At 41.1% G+C, this 24036-nt stretch overlaps 1 protein-coding gene across 2 annotated transcripts in view; it reads left to right on the top strand.

The window, feature by feature from the left end:
- The window catches only part of CCDC178 (coiled-coil domain containing 178), a 1232457-nt gene that overhangs the window by 455887 nt on the left and 752534 nt on the right, over positions 1-24036 (top strand). For both annotated transcript variants that reach the window (XM_086966951.1, XM_086966950.1), the window contains exon 14: positions 3572-3634. In XM_086966951.1, the coding sequence (XP_086823077.1) occupies positions 3572-3634 (63 nt within the window). The remainder of the gene's footprint in view (positions 1-3571; positions 3635-24036) is intronic.

Genomic DNA, 24036 nt, shown 5'->3' with positions numbered 1-24036 from the left:
ACTTAAAGAAACATTTGATGTGTCCTACTGCTGCTCTATGTAAGGGTCGGTAATGTTTTTACAATTGCACATTCCTGCGAGGACTAAGAGATCCAGTAGAGCCACTGGGATCCTTTGCAGAAGGTAGCCACTCACCGGTATTACACAGCTGGTGCCACGCTGCCCAGTGGTATGGGACACAGGGGCAAGGTTTTTACTCTCTCAGATGCTAATGTTGCCTCGTTCTCTATGGCCTGTTGGAGTTCCTTACTCACATACCTATTCTGACATCATCAGTAAACTATCGATCAGTTCTTCCACGTTCCTTCTGATGAGGCCCTCTGGAATCCATAGGTACAGGGAGGGCTTTAAGTGAGATGAAAAAACTGGGGGGGGGGCTCTCAAGGGGGTGTGGCCAATGTAATTAAGGGCGTGGCTTAAAAACACGTAAGCTAAAGGTTTGTGCTTAGCATAGTGTGCCGCCCGACTGGTATTTGATTGTTTATGTCATTGCATCCAGATATATGATACAACAAGTAACATCATACTTACAACACGTCAGGACTATTGGCTTTGTCAATGGTTGTTAGTTGCATAAGATAAATAAGCAGCAACTGTGGCTTGTATATAAGATTAAAAAAGCTTCCACATAAAGCCCTGGTGACACCACGACAATGTTGCTGCTCCTTAGTTACGAAAAGAGAAGAGAAATCCAGAGAGATAATGACTCTCATTAAAGGATTTCCCCTCCCCTATAACGCTCTAAAATAACGGACCTCCTGTGCCTCGGCACAAAACAATAGACCCGTTTAGAGGCCTCCTTAAAAAAACTGCTGGTGCTCAGAACCGGTGAGACCCGGCCCACTTAAAGCTCTGGGTACAGGGCTTTAAGTGGGATAAAAATACTGGAAGGATCTCTCAAAGGGGCGTGGCCTATGTAATTATGGGTGTGGCTTAAAATACCTTAGCTATTAACCTGTGCTTAGCATAGTGTGCCACCCGACTGTCAATTTGTTGTTTCTGTCAGTTCATCCAGACATATAATACAGCAAGTAACATCACACCTACAACAAGCCTAGATTATTAGCTTTGTCAATGGTTGTTAGTTGCATAAGCTAAATAAGCAACAACTCTGGCTTCTTTGTATATAATATTGTAAATGCTTCAGTTCTGAAATGTTGAGACTATGAAAGACCTACAATGAGTCTCTTCGAAGTTACATCAAAGAGAATAGAGAGTGGCACTGCTGCAGAGTTAAGATTTGTTTTCACTCTGAGGGTGAGGGCAAAAATGGAGAGCCCGAAAGGGGCCCGTCTCAGCACCTGCTTTTTAGAACTACTAGTGCTTACCACCGGCAGCCCTGTGTAGGTTTGCTTATGCTTGCACTGCTGCACACCTGTTTCAGTTCATAATTATATTTTTTGGTAACCGTCCTCCTATATGGTCGCCATCGGTCATTCCACGGGCAGGAGTAGGGAGTCACTAGCTGCCTTGTTCCTGCGAGCTAGTGACGTCATGGGGGGAGGGGTAACATTCCTATTTTGCATATTTCTGGTTTTGAAATTTGGCTAAATCAGAATGCCAGCATTAAAATGGCTGTCATGGATGACTAGACTCCTGTGATTGTACAGTAACTTAATTCATCATTCTAGCTTTTTGTGAGTGTATTCTCTATACAAACCATTATTCAGCAATGTATTTGTCTCCTTTAGCAGTGCCAAATGAAAAAAAAATGACATTCCTATTTACCTTTAATGTTTGAAACATGCACTACTTTATACTAGTGAACTCGCCCACACTTTGTAGCTATCACAGACACCTACTTCAATGACATGCCTATGCCAGTCACAGAGGGCTCCTGGAAAATAACACAATTCGGACCAAAAATGGGAGCGCTGAATGAGCCAACACTTTAACAGATTCCGCCTTCGCAATGAAATTCATGACCGGGATATTTACATCTTTACATAGCTGATAATGACATATGTCACCAGCCTGGCTATGTATTAGCTCTGCTGTTAGCCAAAACCTTTTGATTTTACAAAAATTATATATGATATACTTACAGGGGCTTTCAATCAGTCCTCTTCATTCATTGATCTATTGTGTCATTCACACTTTCTTCCATCCCCTACAGCATACAGCATGGGCAATAGGTCAGCCAATTTCAGCCCATTGGCTAACTTCACTGTGAGGGACACTATACTGTTATTTCACAAGGTGTACGCCCGGACACAAAGCAGTTTTGTTCAGTGTCAGGGACTACTGTAACAATATGTGCTTCCAGAGAGCTCAACATTGTTTGGTGTTTAGCTAATATATTGGTGGGGCCTTGCAGCTCATCCAACACATTTTATTAGAGAAACAATGACAAAACAAGCATTGACAAAGGTATAAGACTGGCGGAGAACACGGACCTGTTGATTTTGTCAGTGTTTGTTCATATATGCGCTGTACCATTCTTATAAAAAATGCCTTGCATTTTCTTAGCAGATACCCTTGGCAAAACTGAATATATTCTACCCATATTAAATGGAGAAAGTAGTTTGGAACTGCAGTGTTACAGGAGGCAAGTGGCTGACCAGACTGAACAGGACAGAGATTCCTGATGTGCTATCAATATCTAAACATTTAGTGATCTATTATCAATCAATGTATATATTTTAAGTGAGTTGGGATTCATTGATAAACTGAATGTATATATTTTAAGTAAGTTGGGATTCATTCATAAACTGATCATTAGGAAAGGTACAAATCCGAAATGCCTGGTTTAGACCCAGTCCAATGCAATCATCAACACAATAAAAAAACATTGAGTCTCTATTAAATTCTCCGAAAGTGTTTCTCATTAAATGAGCAGTATGTTTGTGGAGTGGCCTTGAGGTTTTGGGGAAAAACTGTGGGTTTTAATTTTTTCATTGTAACCTTGTAATTTCATTAAAAGATATGTTTTAAGCCGAAGTAAATATTTCCTGATTAACTCTATATAAATTAGCATAATGGAAGCAGAAGCCATAGAAAAGGAAATGCAGAAGCTGCTGAGGTTGTCCCATGAAACTGCTGGACCCTGCCCAAAAGACTACAGAGGGTTTGAATCACTCTGACAATGAAATGCAATGTTTGCCGGTTATAGCACTTGATACCTTTAAATGTTGGCACATGGTGTACCCCAATCCTAGATCAGGCAAAGAGGATATATATTCAGAGGACTGTAGATGTGCCATTTCATAGAGGACTACAGAACCACCACCCCATTCTAAAGTTACCGGACCCTTTTTAGAACTCAGCTCAGACTCCACTCAAGCTCTTACTTCAATGCTTACTTGATTCCCACCTTGCCTCTAGCATGATGACAGCCTCATTGAGGACTGCCATGCCACAAACAACTCTCAGGAAGAGGGAAGTGACTGCAATGTGAAGGGTCAGTGCAATGTAAACCATTGATATAAATAGAAATATACATATAGAAATTCTTGTGTAGGCCAGGATGCACATGTATTCTATGATTAGTTTTGCACCTCTGCAACTTTTTTGAAAAAAGGTTTTTGCTTTCTCTATTACTCATTATGGAACATTTCTAATTTAATTCCAGAACTTGACAGAGATCCTGAAAAAGCAAAGTGCAGATGAAATTAGAGCTACTCATCTGCTAGAGGTAAATATGTTTGAAACACATTGACTTACTTATAGTATTCTTCCTGCAATAGCTACAGGTTTTTCTCTGTTTAACAGGGGTTTGCTGTACTTTACTCTATCCAAATTCCAGGAAGCTGTTTACCATTCTAGTGGAACACAAAAAGGGACATATATTTAAGTACAAGAACCTATATGCAAAGGTATATAAGAGTGCAGAAAAGCCTGCTGCTGTAGTACTCTTGTATATACTTTTTCATACCTTTGTAAATTGGTCACAAACCATCTAATATGGGAATAATATGGGAATCTTGAGGTCTTTTTCATAACCAGTTACTGTAACTAGAAACGACTTTGCCCTCCTTGCACTTTTTACTAATATGCAGTTTAAATTTTTGGGTATGTAAGAGTTTATAATAGAGTACTCATGTAGTACAGCTTCCCGCACTTATAAATGTTTCTGTAATACGTCTTCAATGTGACGTTGACTAGGCACTTTGGGAAAGTATCAGGAGCAACTTCCTGGCTTTTGAAATAGTTCTAAATACTTCTCCCTGATTTGATTTTGGGAAAACATCTATGTTGATTTGAAATCTGCCACACTCATGTGTCCTCTAGATCCACAGCATACTGAAGGCAACAGGACAGTCTATAGTCTCCTGGTCACAAACCAGTTCAGAACTAGGGTGGCTGTAAGTGAAATTGATTAAATTATCTGCTTGTGCTAGGGGAATGAAGTGACCATGACAAAGTGAGCATGAGCATGTTTATACACATATATATTTGAATGGCGACTCATTCTGATTTACCCGTGTCCTCTGCTAATTCTCTCAACGTATTTGTGTTGAACCAACATTCCAAGGAACTCATGTATTGTTCATTTAATTGAAGACTGTTTGTGAAGAGCCTCAATAAAAATGATCTTAATCTGTGTGTGTATGTGTGTGTGTTTGTATATATATACGTATATACACACACACACACACACAAATATATATATATATATATATATATCCAAAAGACAGCTTCCTTTCAATCAAGAACGGCACAGTACTCTGGTGCAGTAGAAATGACAGTTTTCAAATGATACACACACAAAAGAATAGCATCAACGCATTTCGGTGTTCCAAAGCACCTTGGTCCCATTTTCACCAATCACCATTTTAAACCTTCGGTGATACATGACATTAACACTGAGGAAGGACAAGGTCACTGTGATTACCACCAGTGCCATTTTGGAACAGCTAACTTTTTATAATTTTCATGTGACAAATTATTGATTACCATGCTCAAACACCATAATATTTGTATTTCAATGTTTTTCAGATTCTTACATATAAATAAATTACAATGTCACATGAATTTCCTTTTGTGCCATCAGTGAATCAGACCTATGAATTTCATTCAACATTTGGTTGCCATCTTAGAGTGTATTACCTGATGAACACTGTGTAGTCCAATTGGGCAGTTCATCAATTCAGCTTGGCAATTTGCTATCTCTGATTTTTTTAGTTTTTAGTTGACCGTTCAATTATTTAAAATCATTACAGTAAGAAATTAAATAAAAAACAAGAAAGTAAAACATTTTTAAAAGGAAAAAAATTGAAAATAAAATAAAATAAAAGAGTTAAAAATTGAGTCCCATCCCCCCCATTTCTCGCCCTCCCCTGCTGCACCCCACCCCCGCCAAACTGCGAGTCTTTCGAGCCCTGTTTCCGACACTCGAGTCCTGTGTTGCAAAGTACCTTTTTGCCGTCAGCTCCGGAAAATAGATTTTGCTTCTGCAGTGGATCAATCAGGATGGCTCCTCAATGCCCTTAGATTATTACTGAAGCTCATTGTTTGTCTGTTTTCTGCCTCTGTATTGTGCATACTTGTGGTAAAGCACTTGCACCTAGGGCCAGTCTGATCTGATGGATACATTTTGCTGTTCTGGCAAGAGAGTGGGTTGTGGTTTCCGAGAAGCACTAATCTGATGCCTCTCTGCATGTTCTGATGCCAAGGTTTCTAAAAATAGGCTGGAGCATCCTTTGTCGCTCACTGATCAATTTGGGGCAGCAACATAATAAGTGGAGCCAGGATTCCCTTTGGTAATTGCAAAGGCGGCAAGAGAAAGCACCATCTGCACCTGCCCATTCTGGATTGAGGTCCGCTGTTCTTAGGGCCACCAGTCTCATAAAAAGGATTTTCCGACGGGCCTGGGCCCCTAGTGCTTCACTTAGGTATGATTGGGCTTTCCCCAGGATGTAAGATTCATTCAGTGCCTTTGTGAGGGTGTTCTGGCGAAGAGCGTTAGATCCAGTTCGAATGAAAGAGAGCGGACCTGCCGTCTCATGATATTTGACCAGGTCTTGTGCGGGATCTCTGTTAGGTGCAGGCTTTGTGGTTTAATGTTAAGGGACTCTATTGCTGTGCCCAGCTTGATGTGCCAGGGGGAATCCTTTTCTCTAAAGATTGTTGCCAGATGATGTTTAAGAGAGTCATGGGGTGCTTTCAGGACTCTGATGTAGTATTTGATTAGATCCCCCTGGAGTGCCAGTTCCGGTCTGCTGAGCCCTAATTCCAGCCGTATCCTGATGTTCCTTGCATACCTGGGTGTTTGCAGCACGGCGTTATGGGCTTTGACATGCGCTGCTGAAATGAGTTTGTCTAGATCTCCCGGAAATGTCAGATGCCCTTAGTTGATGGCCCGATTAAAATCTCTGATTTCTTTACACATTCTGCCCCTGTGGGCTCCTGTACTCTACAATACAGTCTCCTCAATGAAGGAATGGCACAAACAGAAACCATCTTAACAAACACAAATATGTGCAATACATTAGACCTTCTTTCCCATGACCGGATTCTATAATTAATTAAGTTAAACCATAAATCAAACCAGCAAATTTGCTGCAACTCTCTAGTCTTTGGACTGAATCAGGAGAAGCAGAGTTGTCTACTTGTCTGCCACTACATAACTTCCTATGCTGTAATGCATTCAAGCTGGCGTTCCTGTAAAAAACACATATGCACATAAAACATTAAAATGTAAAGTAACTCTAAGGGTCTCAAGAGCTAGCAACCTGGAAGAAAAACTGGAGTTTACAGATGCACATAGAGCTCTTCATCAACATTCAACCCTGGTGGCTCTTTGCAATCCATTTCTAGAATGTATCTTGATTCGAATCTTCTAAGTTCTTTCACCCTGTCCCCACCTCTCAGTCTCTTGAGCACACAGTCAATCACACTGTATGAGAGTAACTTGTGATTACCTCCATGCACTTTCAGAAATTGCAGTGCTAAAGGATAAGTGTTGTTTCATTATTGCTTGTAAGTATTGGAGAATACATTATGAACCTGTAGGATTATATTTCCTACATACCATTTGGGGCACAGACTGGACAGTGCATACACAGCGTAATCAGTTTTGCAAGTCAAACTCTTTCTCACTCTTTATTTTCTTCTGAAAAGGTGTATCAAGTTCCATCCTGTTCTTACCATTGGCACAGAACTTGCATTTAGAGAATAGTTTGAAACCTGGGTTAGGATTTAGCCAGGTGCGGGGAGTTGTGGATACTTCACTCTTTACCAGAAGGTCCTTCATTGACCTTGCCTTCCTGAATGTGCAATGTGGGGTCTTTCAGTGACACTTCTACTAATGATCGGATCATTATTTTCACATATATATATATATATATATATATATATATATATATATATATATATATATATATATATATATATATATATATATATATATATATATACATATATATACATATATATATATATATATATATATATATATATATTTATATATATATATATATATATATATATATATATATATATTCACTGAAAAAACCATAGGTTTCAGACATGTTATAGTTAGGAATTAGCGTGGCCTCTGAACACCTGTCTGCAACACAGCTCACTGGCGCATACTGGAGATACCTGTTGGGCTAATTGGCCCTCAGGGACCTTAAGTATTGAAAGAGAAAAATTTCCCAACTTAAAACGCGCCATGGGGCGCGCATGCACAGTGCTGAAGGAAAGGGGCGTGGCCTGATGTGACATGTCTGCAAACACGCCCTGTGGTGGGTTTTAAGTTAGAGAATTAATTCCTCCTAAATCCTGTGGGTTCCTGGGGGCCAACTAGCTCACCAGGTACCTCCAGTATGCACCAGGGGGCTGCGTTGCAGAGAAGTTTTCAGATGGCTGCCAACACTTCCTGGTTTGGAGTGTTGACAGCCAATTAGCATACAGGTCGTGCTCGGCAGGGTGGGCGGATCCGGTGCGGCCATAGATATAAATGCACTTTTAATTGTGATTTTCTCAGGAACTACCAAATGGGTATACACCATGGAAGCAAAAGGCACGAGTCTGAACTAAGGACTACCTCTTTGCTAAATTTAGTGTAATTCCGTTCAGCAGTTCGGGCTGTAACCGTGATGAACGGTTCCTATGGAAAATTGCATGGGGAAAACATGTTTTTGGAACCCCCTTGATTCTCGGCCCCCGCTTGACAAATCACCCCGAGACTTTCAGGATAGGAGCGGACCGGAGCTGGCCATTAGTTTTGAAAATTTTGTGACGATTCATCAACTGGCGCCAAAGTTATTCCAAATAGAATGTTGCGGATTTCCTATAGAAAATAGACTATAACTATCTACTGGTGACCGTCAGTAGATAAAATATATATGTATATGTATATGTATTATATATATATATATATATATATATATATATATATATATATATATCACCTCCACAATGGTTCCCACTCGGGATTCGTGCAGCGCTTGTGCATGTGCGTTGTCCTGCGGCTGAACCAACGCCGCTCAATATCTCCACAACTTTTCCCACGAGGGAAAAAACGGGTCGCACAACCAGTTGGAGTTTAACAGCAATCTCCTTTTATTGCCAAAATTCACAGGGCAAAATAGCGCATTTGATCCACGCGTTTCGGTGTGTCTAGCTCGGCATCTTCTACGCTATCCAATGAACAAACACCAGGCAATGAAATTGATGCAAATAGAAGGATTCCTTTTTTAGGGGACATGCGCCTCATGCTGCAACAACGATACTGGGAGCGGAATCGCCCAACCCCACAATTCCAACCACGGAGAGGAAGAGGAAGAGGAAGGCAATGGCCAGGAAGAAATACAACAGAAGAGGAAAAAGGAGCAAGTGGTGGAACAGAGAGAACAGGGGTGGAAACGAGGAACATGCGGCAGAGACGGAAATAACACCTGACGAGTTGCAAGTAATAAACTTATCGAGCAGACAATTAACAGTAACGGAAATATCCCTACTGAAAAGGGGAATAAACTTTTGTCCGAAAAGCCACATGAACCTAGCACAGGTTAGAATCGATTTATACCTGTATATCAGGAAAATTAAACTAGCAAAAGCCTTTAAGGAAAAAACATTGAAAGAGAAGAACACCACTCACCTGGGAACAATTGAGGAAAACGTACAACTTAAAGATGCAGACGGCTTTCTGACTCTAATAAACATTGATCAAGACCCAATGGATGAAATGCCTTTATCACAGGCAGTAACACAATGTGGGGCAGGTTTAAGTGGAAAAAAACCAAAATCAAAATTCTACCCACAACTTAACCCTGGAAACAAAGTGGATTTATTTCAGGAAGCTGTAATCCAGGATTTATAAAATCTCAAATGGAATTATGGCCAAGATATTCTAACAAAAGAAGAACGGTTGGCAATAAAAAATCTGTCGGAAGATGATAAAATAGAAATAAAAGTCGCCGATAAGGGCGGAAACGTGATAATCATGGATCGAAGCGCATACATGAGAGAAGCTCATCGACAATTAAGGAATAACATGCATTATGAAAAATTGAAACAGAATCCAGTCATGGAAATAAAGAACAAAATCGATGACAAATTAAGTGTATAGACAGCAAAAGGACTAATTGATGAAACAGAGAGGAAATTTCTCACTGTAACACATCCAATAATGGCAACTATTTACTTCTTGCCTAAGATACATAAGGACCAAAAAAAAAACCCGGGAAGACCGATAATATCCGCAAAGGGATCATTGTTGGAACCGATGGCGGAATATATCGATCACTTCCTAAGGCCATTTGTTGCTAATTTAAATTCCTACATCCAGGACACGAGTGACCTATTACGAACACTACTGGACACACCTTGGCAAGAATCCTATCAACTGATCTCAATGGATGTAATTGGGCTACATACGAACATCGACAACGAAATGGGAATGAAAGCATGCAATTTTTTCCTAAAGGAGAGAAATCTGGAATTCAGTAGCCATAACCAGATGCTACTGGAAATGATCACAATTTGCTTGGAACAAAATATTTTCACATTCGGAGGAGAAATTTTCAAACAGCGGAACGGCACAGCAATGGGATTTTCTTTTAGCCCATCATACGCATGTCTCACAATGGGATGGTGGGAGCAAGAAATAGCATGGAACTCAACAAACGAAACATCAGTCAATAAAATCGTAAGTTGGAAGAGATTTATCGACAATTTATTGATAATTTGGGATGGTACCGAAGCAGAATTCCAGGATTTTTTCCAATTAATGAACAACAGTGTAACAAATTTGAAATTCACTTACAATATAAGCAAAGACAGAATCATTTTCCTGGACACTGAAATCTATATCAAGGATCAGCACATCCACACAACTCTTCATAGAAAACTAACATCAACCAATGCTACACTTGAAGCGACTAGCTTCCTCCAAAAAACACTACTGAACAGCATACCGTACGGACAATTCTTGAGAGTCCGGCGGATATGCAGTGAACAAGATCAGTGGAAAAAAACAGCAAAAACACCATGGAGAGATTCATAAAAAGAAAATACCCAGCAAAAATAGTAAAAAAAGCTTGATAAGAACCAGCACAAAGACAAGAGAGGAATGCCTCAAAAGGAAAAAACCAGAAGATGATACAGAAACAGGTAAAATTCGTTTGATTATGGACTTCTCCCAAGAGAGTGAAAAAATAGGCAAGATTTTAAGGAGAAATTGGAAACTGTTACAGTTGGACAACACAGTGAAGGAAATTGTGGGAACTCATCCAACCATAACATACAGACGTGCTAGAAACTTGAAGGATCATTTGATTCATAGTCATTTCCAGAAAAAAAGACAAGACGATTGGCTTAAGACTAAAGGTTTCGTGAAATGTCACGGCTGCAAAATGTGCCAAATAGCTAAGCAAACAAAAGAAATAATTTTGGCAAACAAGAAGAAATGGCAGATCAGACAGTGCATCACATGTAAAACCCCGTTCACTGTCTACGTAGTAGAATGTCCGTGCCCAATGCAATATGTGGGAAGCACAACTGTGGAACTTAAAAATCGCATATTGCAACACATGCGAGCAACAATTCATAAGGACCGCTCTAATGCCATAGCGAAACATATGGAACAATTTCACCAGGGAGACTGGCAAAAAATTAGGGGGCATATTACCAACAACTAGCGATAATTTTTGTCTCTAACTTGTTTAGAGACAAAAATTATCGCCGCACATCGGCGATTTTTATCGCAGATAAACCTTGCTATTAACAAGGTTTATCGCAAATGCGATAAAAAACGGCCGAAATGCATGAATATCGCTGAAAAGTCAGCGATATTCATGCATTATCGAGCAAATGCTCTTAGCCATGTTATCCACCTCCCATTGGATAACATGGCTAAGAACTGCTCAGGGCAGGTGTTAGCTTTTGGAGATATTCGCGCTTAGCGCGAATATCTCCAAAAGTTGGTAATAGGAGATAGCGATGTTAGGGACTGTTTCCAGTCGCTAACATCTTGGCACGCCCACTTTGCATGTCATTAGTGATAAATATCACTGACATGCAAAGCAAGGCCCAAGATGGTCGCTATCTCCTATTAGCTGTCACTAACTGGTGTTAGCGACAGCTTGGTAATAGGGAGATAATTTTATCTCCGCTTTCTTGGCTTTTAAAGCCAAAAAAGCGGAGATAAACCCCCTTGATAATATGCCCCTAGATTTTATGGCATACAAACTATCCCAAAGGGAGAGCGGGGAGGTGATCGAGAAAGAAAATTAAGGCAAGCAGAATCGAGATTCATTATTAACCTGAGGACCCTGCATCCAAATGGGTTAAACCAATCGGAGGAATTATATGTGCACCTATAATAATCAGTGTAATAAAGGAACTGATAATGAACATTGAGCATTGAATTGTAATGACTTTGGGTAAGTGTGCCTATTTGAAGGCAGAACAACAGCACATATGTAAGCCTATTGGAAGGCACTGAGAGACTATCACAGAATAGAAGAAAGGATTATTGATAAAAGAAAAACAATAATCGATTAATTTAATTTTATTTGGTGCACTAATATGTTTGATTTTTCTAAAAACAACCATGAAAACTACAAGGACCAGAATCCTTGGTTAACATGTGACAGGAAATGACTTAATAGTAAAAAAAGAATGTTTATTAATGAACATGGGTGGGGCAAACCCGGTGATCGTGAGCAAGGTGGCGACACACCGAAACGCGTAGATCAAATGCGCTATTTTGCCCTGTGAATTTTGAGGATAAAAGGAGATTGCTGTTAAACTCCAACTGGTTGTGCGACCCGTTTTTTCCCTCGTGGGAAAAGTTGTGGAGATATTGAGCGGCGTTGGTTCAGCCGCAGGACAACGCACATGCACGAGCGCTGCACGAATCCCGAGTGGGAACCATTGTGGAGGTGATTTGATTTCGGGAAGCAGTGAACGCCATTTATGGATTAGAAACAGAATCCTACGGAAGGAAGTGAAAGCTGACAACTGCAACAGGATTTCGAACACGGAACAGAACACACGCTGAAGACCCCGGTAAGCGTGTGGGCTGAATGAACGCGTGTGAATGAAAGTGACAAACAGTAAAATCGGCTAGGCATCGGAAAACCCATTAACTGAGTTGCAAAACCGCAACGACTCTAAAGGAGAGAATGCTGGACATTGGTACTACTGAATAGTTAATTGGGGATTACCGGCCAGCAAGGGTGCAACAGCAAGGCGGAAAAAGTGAAATACGATCAAATTTGAAAGGGGAGCTTGACCAAAATAGCGCAAATATGGAGAAACGTGAAGCGAAACGCACAGCACGAGTAAATGAGTTGTTTGACAAAAGCAACCCATAGGAAAAGACTGGTGCAGCGTCGACCTCAGGGAAATCAGATGCCAGAAGTAAATTGAAAAACTGGGAGAAATTGAGTCGAAAAGAGATCAATAAATCATGGGAGATCATCACGTTGAAAAAATATTTGGAGGCAAAGATGGTTCCTTGAGGACTTAGGATCTTACTTATGCCCAATAATCATGACGCATCCAACGAGTTGTTAGAAGAATGGGGTGAGTTTATACTGCAATCTTCATTAGGATTAATTTTAATCTTAATCAAACACATTGAAATAGCATTGGAAAAACTAAAAGAGGAACTGCAGGAAGTGGAGAAAGAACTGGCCACCCTTAAATTAAAATCTGAAATGACAAAATTCAAAGAAGATTTAGAAACTAAAATAGATAAACACGAGGAAACTGTGATGGACCGGAAACACTCTAAATTCATCAGAGACACAAATGATTATGTGTAAGGCCGCATATTCTCTTTCGCAAGAAAATTTGATGGTTTAAAAGAACAGATGGCCTGGGCAAGTATGTCAAGTATGTCTAGCTCGGCATCTTCTACGCTATCCAATGAACAAACACCAGGCAATGAAATTGATGCAAATAGAAGGATTCCTTTTTTAAGGGACATGCGCCTCATGCTGCAACAACGATACTGGGAGCGGAATCGCCCAACACCACAATTCCAACCACGGAGAGGAAGAGGAAGAGGAAGGCAATGGCCAGGAAGAAATACAACAGAAGAGGAAAAAGGAGCAAGTGGTGGAGCAGAGAGAACAGGGGTGGAAACGAGGAACATGCGGCAGAGACGGAAATAACACCTGACGAGTTGCAAGTAATAAACTTATCGAGCAGACAATTAACAGTAACGGAAATATCCCTACTGAAAAGGGGAATAAACTTTTGTCCGAAAAGCCACATGAACCTAGCACAGGTTAGAATCGATTTATACCTGTATATCAGGAAAATTAAACTAGCAAAAGCCTTTAAGGAAAAAACATTGAAAGAGAAGAACACCACTCAACTGGGAACAATTGAGGAAAACTTACAAGTTAAAGATGCAGACGGCTTTCTGACTCTAATAAACATTGATCAAGACCCAATGGATGAAATGTCTTTATAACAGGCAGTAACACAATGTGGGGCAGGTTTAAGTGGAAAAAAACCAAAATCAAAATTCTACCCACAACTTAACCCTGGAAACAAAGTGGATTTATTTCAGGAAGCTGTAATCCAGGATTTATACAATCTCAAATGGAATTATGGCCAAGATAATCTAACAAAAGAAGAACGGTTGGCAATAAAAAATCTGTTGGAAGATGATAAAATAGAAATAAAAGTCGCCGATAAGGGCGGAAACGTGATAATCATGGATCGAAGCGCATACATGAGAGAAGCTCATCGACAATTAAGGAATAACATGCATTTTGAAAAATTGAACCAGAATCCAGTCATGGAAATAAAGAACAAAATCGATGACAAATTAAGTGTATGGACAGCAAAAGAACTAATTGATGAAATGGAGAGGAAATTTCTCACTGTAACACATCCAATAATGGCAACTATTTACTTCTTGCCTAAGATACATAAGGACCAAAAAAACCCCCCGGGAAGACCGATAATATCCGCAAAGGGATCATTGTTGGAACCGATGGCGGAATATATCGATCACTTCCTTCCTAAGGCCATTTGTTGCTAATTTAAATTCCTACATCCAGGACACGAGTGACCTATTACGAACACTACTGGACACACCTTGGCAAGAATCTTATCGACTGATCTCAATGGATGTAATTGGGCTATATACGAACATCGACAACGAAATAGGAATGAAAGCATGCAATTTTTTCCTAAAGGAGAGAAATCTGGAATTCAGTAGCCATAATCAGATGCTACTGGAAATGATCACAATTTGTTTGGAACAAAATATTTTCACATTCGGAGGAGAAATTTTCAAACAGCGGAACGGCACAGCAATGGGATTTTCTTTTAGCCCATCATACGCATGTCTCACAATGGGATGGTGGGAGCAAGAAATAGCATGGAACTCAACAAACGAAACATCAGTCAATAAAATCGTAAGTTGGAAGAGATTTATCGACGATTTATTGATAATTTGGGATGGTACCGAAGCAGAATTCCAGGATTTTTTCCAATTAATGAACAACAGTGTAACAAATTTGAAATTCACTTACAATATAAGCAAAGACAGAATCATTTTCCTAGACACTGAAATCTATATCAAGGATCAGCACATCCACACAACTCTTCATAGAAAACTAACATCAACCAATGCTACACTTGAGGCGACTAGCTTCCACCAAAAAACACTACTGAACAGCATACCGTACGGAGAATTCTTGAAAGTCCGGCGGATATGCAGTAAACAAGATCAGTGGAAAAAAACAGCAAAAACACCATGGAGAGATTCATAAAAAGAAAATACCCAGCAAAAATAGTAAAAAAAAGCTTGATAAGAATCAGCACAAAGACAAGAGAGGAATGCCTCAAAAGGAAAAAACTAGAAGATGATACAGAAACAGGTAAAATTCGTTTGATTATGGACTTCTCCCAAGAGAGTGAAAAAATAGGCAAGATTTTAAGGAGAAATTGGAAACTGTTACAGTTGGACAACACAGTGAAGGAAATTGTGGGAACTCATCCAACCATAACATACAGACGTGCTAGAAACTTGAAGGATCATTTGATTCATAGTCATTTCCAGAAAAAAAGACAAGACGATTGGCTTAAGACTAAAGGTTTCGTGAAATGTCACGGCTGCAAAATGTGCCAAATAGCTAAGCAGACAAAAGAAATAATTTTGGCAAACAAGAAGAAATGGCAGATCAGACAGTGCATCACATGTAAAACCCCGTTCACTGTCTACGTAGTAGAATGTCCGTGCCCAATGCAATATGTGGGAAGCACAACTGTGGAACTTAAAAATCGCATATTGCAACACATGCGAGCAACAATTCATAAGGACCGCTCTAATGCCATAGCGAAACATATGGAACAATTTCACCAGGGAGACTGGCAAAAAATGAGATTTTATGGCATACAAACTATCCCAAAGGGAGAGCGGGGAGGTGATCGAGAAAGAAAATGAAGGCAAGCAGAATCGAGATTCATTATTAACCTGAGGACCCTGCATCCAAATGGCTTAAACCAATCGGAGGAATTATATGTGCACCTATAATAATCAGTGTAATCAAGGAACTGATAATGAACATTGAGCATTGAATTGTAATGACTTTGGATAAGTGTGCCTATTTGAAGGCAGAACAACAGCACATATGTAAGCCTATTGGAAGGCACTGAGAAACTATAACAGAATAGAAGAAAGGATTATTGATAAAAGAAAAACAATAATCGATTAATTTAATTTTATTTGGTGCACTAATATGTTTGATTTTTGTAAAAACAACGATGAAAACTACAAGGACCAGAATCCTTGGTTAACATGTGACAGGAAATGACTTAATAGTAAAAAAAGAATGTTTATAAATGAACATGGGTGGGGCAAACCCGGTGATCGTGAGCAAGGTGGCGACACACCGATACGCGTAGATCAAATGCGCTATTTTGCCCTGTGAATTTTGAGAATAAAAGGAGATTGCTGTTAAACTCCAACTGGTTGTGCGACCCGTTTTTTCCCTCGTGGGAAAAGTTGTGGAGATATATATATATATATATATATATATACACACCAATCTCTCTCCCAAGCCTTGGAAAAGAGTGTGACCATGCTCCGGGGGACTGGAAAAGCTGCTTTATTTGAATAAAGTTGCGCAAGCATTGAAAGGAAATTGCTGAAACACTTGGCAGATGCGTTTCGTCCTTAGAATGTACTCTTCAGTGCCTGTTTCAGTTTGTTCTCCTTTGAGGAGCTCTTTGCTGTAAAGTTTCATCTTGCTGTGACCACTCCCAAGTCACGTGGTTACGCCCCTTCTATGCCTCACAGGTGTGTGAATCTCCTTGCGCTGTGCCTGCTCCCCAGATGCATGCTGGATACTGTAGTTCGCCGCAGGGACCCATGTAGTGCAGGGACCCACCAAACACCAAGTGATGCCTCCAACGAACCGTCGGTCAGCGCTCCACAGCCCGCAGCAGTCAAAGGGCAGGTAACTAAGAAACTCCTCTGTCCCCCTTCTCAGGCAGATAGTTCTGCCTCCTCTCTCCCCATGCACTGAGACCAGCAACTGGGGGGGGGGGGGGCGACGCGATTTGCTGTTGTACAGCAAAGTACCAAGTTTTTGCAGGAGGGTCGCGTAGCACCAGAACGAGAGGGCGGTCACCAAAGCCATATATATATATAAATAAGAAGGAAGTGACTCAAACAGATAGATTCACCAAAGCACAAAAATATATTTCCACTACAACGTGTCAGCTTCCGCCTTCCTCAGGTAGTTTCAAGATGGTAAGCTCAGTGGCTGGCTGTTGTTTTCTTGTGAGCTTTTTTTCTGCCGAAACGCGCGTCGAGTTTTTATGTTTCTTCAGCACTTTAGTCACTAACTATGACCTTGAATGTATTTTGAATTGTACACAGTACTATTTACATGTAATGTATTTATTTGTATAACGCCTGTATATGTTGGATGATTTTTGTTTTATTCTCATCATATAGTCTGACTTTTGTTCAATTTCTATATGATTTTTAATATACTAATTAAAAACATGTTTTTATATAACTTTTATTTTCGATTGTTCCTTTTACCACTGGTTTAGTTTTATTGTTCACTTAGTTCTTTGATGGCCTAGGATTTTTATTCACACCTGTTGCTACCCTGCCCTAGGAGTCTATATACTACCACTACCCAGGGGGTCCTTGTTTTTCTCACATGTTTTCTTGTGAGCCTTCATCTTCAAGTATATATATATATATATATATATATATATATATATATATATATATATATATATATATATATATATATATATATATATATACATATATACATATATATATATATATATATATATATATATATATATATATATATATATATATATATATATATATATATATATATATATATATATATATATATATATATATATATATATATATATATATATTACCTACTGGCGGTCGCCAGTAGGTATATATAGTTAGGATTTTTTCCCTATGGGATTTCTGAAAATTCTATGTCTAATAACTTTGGCGTTTGTGGACGGAATGGGCTGAAATTTTCAGGAAAATGGCACATTTTGTTTCTGAGCAGCCCCTGAAAATTAGGGGGGGTTCCGTCAAGGGGGGGCCGAGAAAAAAGGGGGGTCCCAAAACGCGTTTTTCCCATGTTAATTTCCATAGGGCGGTTGGACTCACTTTTAGCTCGAACGGCTGAATGGATTTGCACGAAACTTGGCAAAATTGTAGGGACTGTTAGCCCGATGTGCCTTTGCTAGGTCTCAATATATGTGCTTCAGTGGATTTTGAGAAATTAACGTTTAAATCAAGATATATATCTGTAACAGCGCTCCGGGCAGCGATCCGGTTCGCGTACTTTTCGCTTATCGGAACTTTGCGAAGCGAAGCTGATTGGCTCTCCGGTGTCTGTCAACATTCTAAACAGTCCGGTGCGGCCGCCATCTTGTCTCTCGGTAGGATCGAGAGACAAGAGGAGGCCAAAACAAAGGAGGAAATGAAGGAAAGGGGGCAAGGTAGACCCCTTCTGACCCCCTAGGATTGATGAGGGGATATTATAGAGCCACGCTGGGCCCAAAAAAAAAAAAAAAAAATATTCCGTTTTTTTCGCCGTAGAGACGCGTCTTGGTACGCGAACCGGGCAGCTAACCGGGAAGCTAACCGGCAGTGTAACGGGAGTCTGACGAGTAGCTGATTGGCTGTCAACATTGTAAACAGTTCGGAGCGGCCGCCATCTTGTCTCTCGGTAGGATCGAGAGACGAGAGGAGGCCAAAACAAAGGGGGAAATGAAGGAAAGGGGCAAGGTAGACCCCTTCTGACCCCCTAGGATTGATGAGGGGATATTATAGAGCCACGCTGGGCCCAAAAAAAAAAAATACGATTTTTTCGCCGTAGAGACGCGTCTTGGTACGCGAACCGGGCAGCTAACCGGCAGTGTAACGGGAGTCTGAGGAGAAGCTGATTGGCTGTTATCATTGTAAACAGTCTGGAGCGGCCGCCATCTTGTCTCTCTGTGGGATCGAGAGACAAGAGGTGGAAAAAAGGTGTAAATGAATGAAAGGGGTAAGGCAGACCCCTCCTGAACCCCTAGGATTGATGAGGGGGCTATTAAAGTTCCCTGGGGGGTGAAAAAAAAAATGCGATTTTTCGCGGTAAAGGTGCTTCCTGGTACGTTAACCGGGCAGCTAACCGGCAGCGTAACGGGAGTCCGACATATTGTGTTTTTTGAACGTTTGTGATATGTGCACGTGTGGATTTTGTCTAATTAAGGTTAAAAAAATATATATATCTTTAAGCGTGTTTTGGCGCGCTTACGTTTTGGGTTTGGTTTGCGCTGCAGAGACGATACGTCACGGTTATGCGATGCATCATGAGGCGTCTCACGGGCTATGTGATACGTCACTTAATAAAGAATATATTTTACAGCTATAGATATTAGCTTTTAAAAAACCAATGAAATTCACAGAAAAAACCATAGGTTATAGACCATATATAGTTAGGAATTTGCATTTACAAAACCTTGAAAATTCACTGAAAAAACCATAGGTTATAGACCATATATAGTTAGGGATTAGCATTTAAAAAACCTTATTTTATTTGCACAAAACCATTGAAATTCCATATATAGTTAGTTGCACTAACTATATATCGCGGACCCGCAATCCACTGCTAATGATGTCACATATTACATCATTCATGACATGGTCAGTGACATCACTGATGACATCACTGATGACATCTCAAATGACATCACTGATGACATCACTGATGACATCTCAAATGACATCACTGATGACATCACTGACATCTCATTTGACATTACTGATTACATCACTGATGATATCATTTATGTGATAATACATCTTCAGACTCTAATATAACCTTAGATACACTCAGTGTAAACAGGCACTCACAGACTGTCATACATCCATGGAGTTACTCACACACCTAGTCAGTCATGCAAAGAATCAATCACACCTCCATTTCCTCAACTATACAGTTATACACACCTTACTTATTCAAACATATACTAACACATATTTACTCTCTTATACAATCCTTGATACAAGTTCACAGTGATCGATACAGCCACTCACACATTCACTGGCTCTTATGTTCAGTTATTTATATATCTCAACTCTCACATGTATTGTGTTTTACATACGTACTTACTTGCACATGTAGCAATGAGAAATCCATTCACTCACCAACACACCCATGCACAGTCAACCGCCCATATAGCTGTTTCCACATGCACTCTTGAACTCATACTCCTAGTGAATCAACTGCTTACACATCTATGCACAGAGTCACGCACCTCCCAGCCACCCACACACACACTCAGCCTCCCATTCAAATACTTGGGCAACCAATCAATAACCCATATGGCCACTCTTATAGCTACTGATCAACACATGCAGCAGCTTACACAACAACAAACATACTGATGCACGAATTAAGACAGTTTAGTCACTAACCCATGTACTCAGTGAGACACATTTAATCACTCACTCATACAGTCAGTCATGCACCTACTAAATTCTTCATCCAGACACTTATACATCCACTCATTCTTCAATATGTGAAACATATTTAAACTTTACAGACACATACAATCACTGGATGTTGTGATCAGTGATGTCATCAGTGATGTCATTTGAGATGTCATCAGTGATGTCATCAGTGATGTCACTGACCATGTCATGAATGATGTAATATGTGACATCATTAGCAGTGGATTGCGGGTCCGCGATATATAGTTAGTGCAACTAACTATATATGGAATTTCAATGGTTTTGTGCAAATAAAATAAGGTTTTTTAAATGCTAATCCCTAACTATATATGGTCTATAACCTATGGTTTTTTCAGTGAATATATATATATATATTACCTACTGGCGATAGCCAGTAGGTATATATAGTTAGAATTTTTTCTCTATGGGACTTTTGAAAATTCTATGTCTAATAACTTTGGCGTTTGTGGACGGAATCGGCTGAAATTTTCAGGAAAATGGCACATTTTGATTCTGAGCAGCCCCTGAAAATTTGGTGGAGTTTCGTCAAGGGGGGGCTGAGAAAAAAGGGGGGTCCCAAAACGCGTTTTTTCCATTCATTTTTCCATAGGGCGGTTGGACTCACTTTTAGCTCGAACGGCTGAATGGATTTGCACGAAACTTGGCAAAATTGTAGGGACCGTTAGCCCGATGTGCCTTTGCTAGGTCTCAATATATGTGCTCCAGTAGTTTTTGAGAAATTAACGTTCAAACCAAGATATATATCTGTAACAGCGCTCTGGGCAGCGATCCGGTCCGCTTACTTTTCGCTTATCGGAACTTTGCGCGCAGAAAGCTGATTGGCTCTCCGGTGTCTGTCAACATTCTAAATAGTCCGGAGCGGCCGCCATCTTGTCTCTCGGTAGGATCGAGAGAGAAGAAGAGGTGGAAAACGAAAAGGGAATTTAATGAAAGGGGGCAAGGTATCCCCCTCTTGACCCCCTAGGAATGTTGTTGGGGTTATTAAAGGGTCCCGTGGGGAAAAAAAAAAAAAATGATTTTTCACGGTAGAAGCGCTTCACGGGCCGCGAACTGGGCCGCAAACTGGTAGCGAAACGGGAATTCGCCATTTTGTGCTTCGTTAATTAAATTACTAGGTATAAGTGGGTGCGGGAGACGTATCCTAATCCCCTATGTTTCCTGAGGGTGGCTGAGGAGGCTGATATATGTTGATACATCTCTTCCAGCGGCTGTGCGTGAGCTTTTTTTTTTTTTTGCTGCGTGACAGTCCGGAGCGGCCGCCATCTTGTCTCTCGGTAGGATCGAAAGAGAAGAAAAGGTGAAAAACTAAGGGGGAATTTAATGAAAGGGGGCAAGGTATCCCCCTCTTGACCCCCTAGGAATGTTGTTGGGGTTATTAAAGGGTCCCGTGGGGAAAATAAAAAAAAATGATTTTTCACGGTAGAAGCGCTTCACGGGCCGCGAACTGGGCCGCAAACTGGTAGCGAAACGGGAATTCGCCATTTTGTGCTTCGTTAATTAAAGTACTAGGTATAAGGGGGTGCGGGAGACGTATCCTAATCCCCTATGTTTCCTGAGGGTGGCTGAGGAGGCTGATATATGTTGATACATCTCTTCCAGCGGCTGCGCCATCTTGCCTTTTTTCCAATGCCACAATTTTGTCGTGCACGGCAGCCATTTTAGATGCCAGGCTGGTCCCAGGCTATCACCTAACCCTGCGGATGTAGTTTATGGCCCCAGCTGTAGAGAATTCAGACATGCCAATCCTCCCGATTCAGGCGTGTGACTACTGATTTCAGTGCTAGTCTCCCGCCTCCCGATTTCTGCAAGCAAAAACCCGGGGGCATATTACGAACAACTAGCGATAATTTTTGTCTCTAACTTGTTTAGAGACAAAAATTATCGCTGTACATCGGCGATTTTTATCGCAGATAAACCTTGCTATTATCGCAGAAAAGTCAGCGATATTCATGTATTATCGAGCAAATGCTCTTAGCCATGTTATCCACCTCCCATTGGATAACATGGCTAAGAACTGCTCAGGGCAGGTGTTAGATTTTGGAGATATTCGCGCTTAGCGCGAATATCTCCAAAAGTTGGTAATAGAAGGTAGCGATGTTAGGGACTGTTTCCAGTCGCTAACATCTTGGCACGCCACTTTGCATGTCATTAGTGATAAGTATCACTGACATGCAAAGCGGGGCCCAAGATGGTCGCTATCTCCTTTTAGCTGTCACTAACTGGTGTTAGCGACAGCTTGGTAATAGGGAGATAATTTTATCTCCGCTTTCAAGGCTTTTAAAGCCAAAAAAGCGGAGATAAACCCCCTTGATAATATGCCCACGATTCCTTGGGGGTTTCAGCTGACAGGGCTTGGTATTGTGTTACATGGTAATTTTTCCAGGAAACGTCAGAGGGTCGATGCAGGGGTTCTAGAAGAGGTGATAAACCATTTAAGCCTCATGAACAAGCGCATGGTCTTTTAAAGATTTGTGAAGTACTCGGAGCGGCGGTGTGTGTGTTTCCTCTTTCAGGAGCGGGCGGGGGGGCACTGCCAGCAACTTGCTAGGTCAGGTAGTGTTCAACACGTGCATCACCCTTTCTCTGCTTGCTATTGCGCTCCATGCTTCGGAAAGGTAAGAAAAAGAACGTGCATTTGAGTTTGAAATGTCCGATCCTGCAGCAGCACACTTCCAAAGCCCACACATGACAATAACCCGATTCAAGGCCCCATTCACCCGTTTTTAAAAAAATAGATAACACTCCAACAAAGTAAGGTTATAAAACTTTATTAACTATTAACTTTAACGAACGGAACAAAAACTAAAAACATTTAAACATTTCTCAACACAAAAAGCAACAATGGTTAGAAGCTGTCTTTTGTGCGAATAGTCCCAAGGCAGCACAACGTGCAGAGTTCTGGACGGCACCCAGGTGATGTCGCCTGGGTGCCGCACTGGTTTAGGGATCCTACAATGCAGCACAGAAAAACAGCGTGGGGCGTCCCGGGTGGTGCGGGGGGAGGCCTCGTCAGTAGCGGTCTGTGTCCAGTGTCACATGGCTGACACAACATGTTGTACGACAGGCACCCAGGTGATGTCCAGTAAACTGCCGCACTGGTTTTGGTATCCTACAATGCTACTCCGAAAATTGGCGTGCGGCGGCCCGGGGGGGGGGCGTGGGGGAGGCGGCGTGAACGGGCCTCCCCAGGTGGCGGCCATCTAGCGGAGTTGCGCCCGCTCTTGCGGCTACAGCGTCTCGCTCACCATGTTGTTGAGTTGCTCCCACTCTTGCAGTGCAGCGATAGGCGGCTGCCACATGGCTCTTAAAATGGCGGACGGCTCCTCGGTTTTGGGCCTGGTCCACTGAAATGGCCCTGGGACACTTTGGAACTCGGACGCTTGCCTGCTAGGGCTTGGGCTCCATTCTCGAAAAGCGTCCCCTCAGCCGTGAAGATTGTACAAAAGTCTTGGGGGCCCCCGACTCCCGCAGGCTTCCGGTGGGGAGCGGCTGCCATGATTGCTCGCGGAATGACCACGACGGAGCCACGAGATGGTGGTGCTCTCATGCTGACGCCAGCTTCAGTCTGAATGATCCAGAAACAAGGTGGGGCTTTCATC

This window comes from Lissotriton vulgaris, chromosome 4_1 (assembly GCF_964263255.1).
Source record: "Lissotriton vulgaris chromosome 4_1, aLisVul1.2, whole genome shotgun sequence".
NCBI classification, from domain to species: Eukaryota; Metazoa; Chordata; class Amphibia; order Caudata; family Salamandridae; genus Lissotriton; species Lissotriton vulgaris.
The sequence above is the reverse complement of the archived record's forward strand: the minus strand, read 5'-3'. Positions and strand labels throughout refer to the sequence as shown.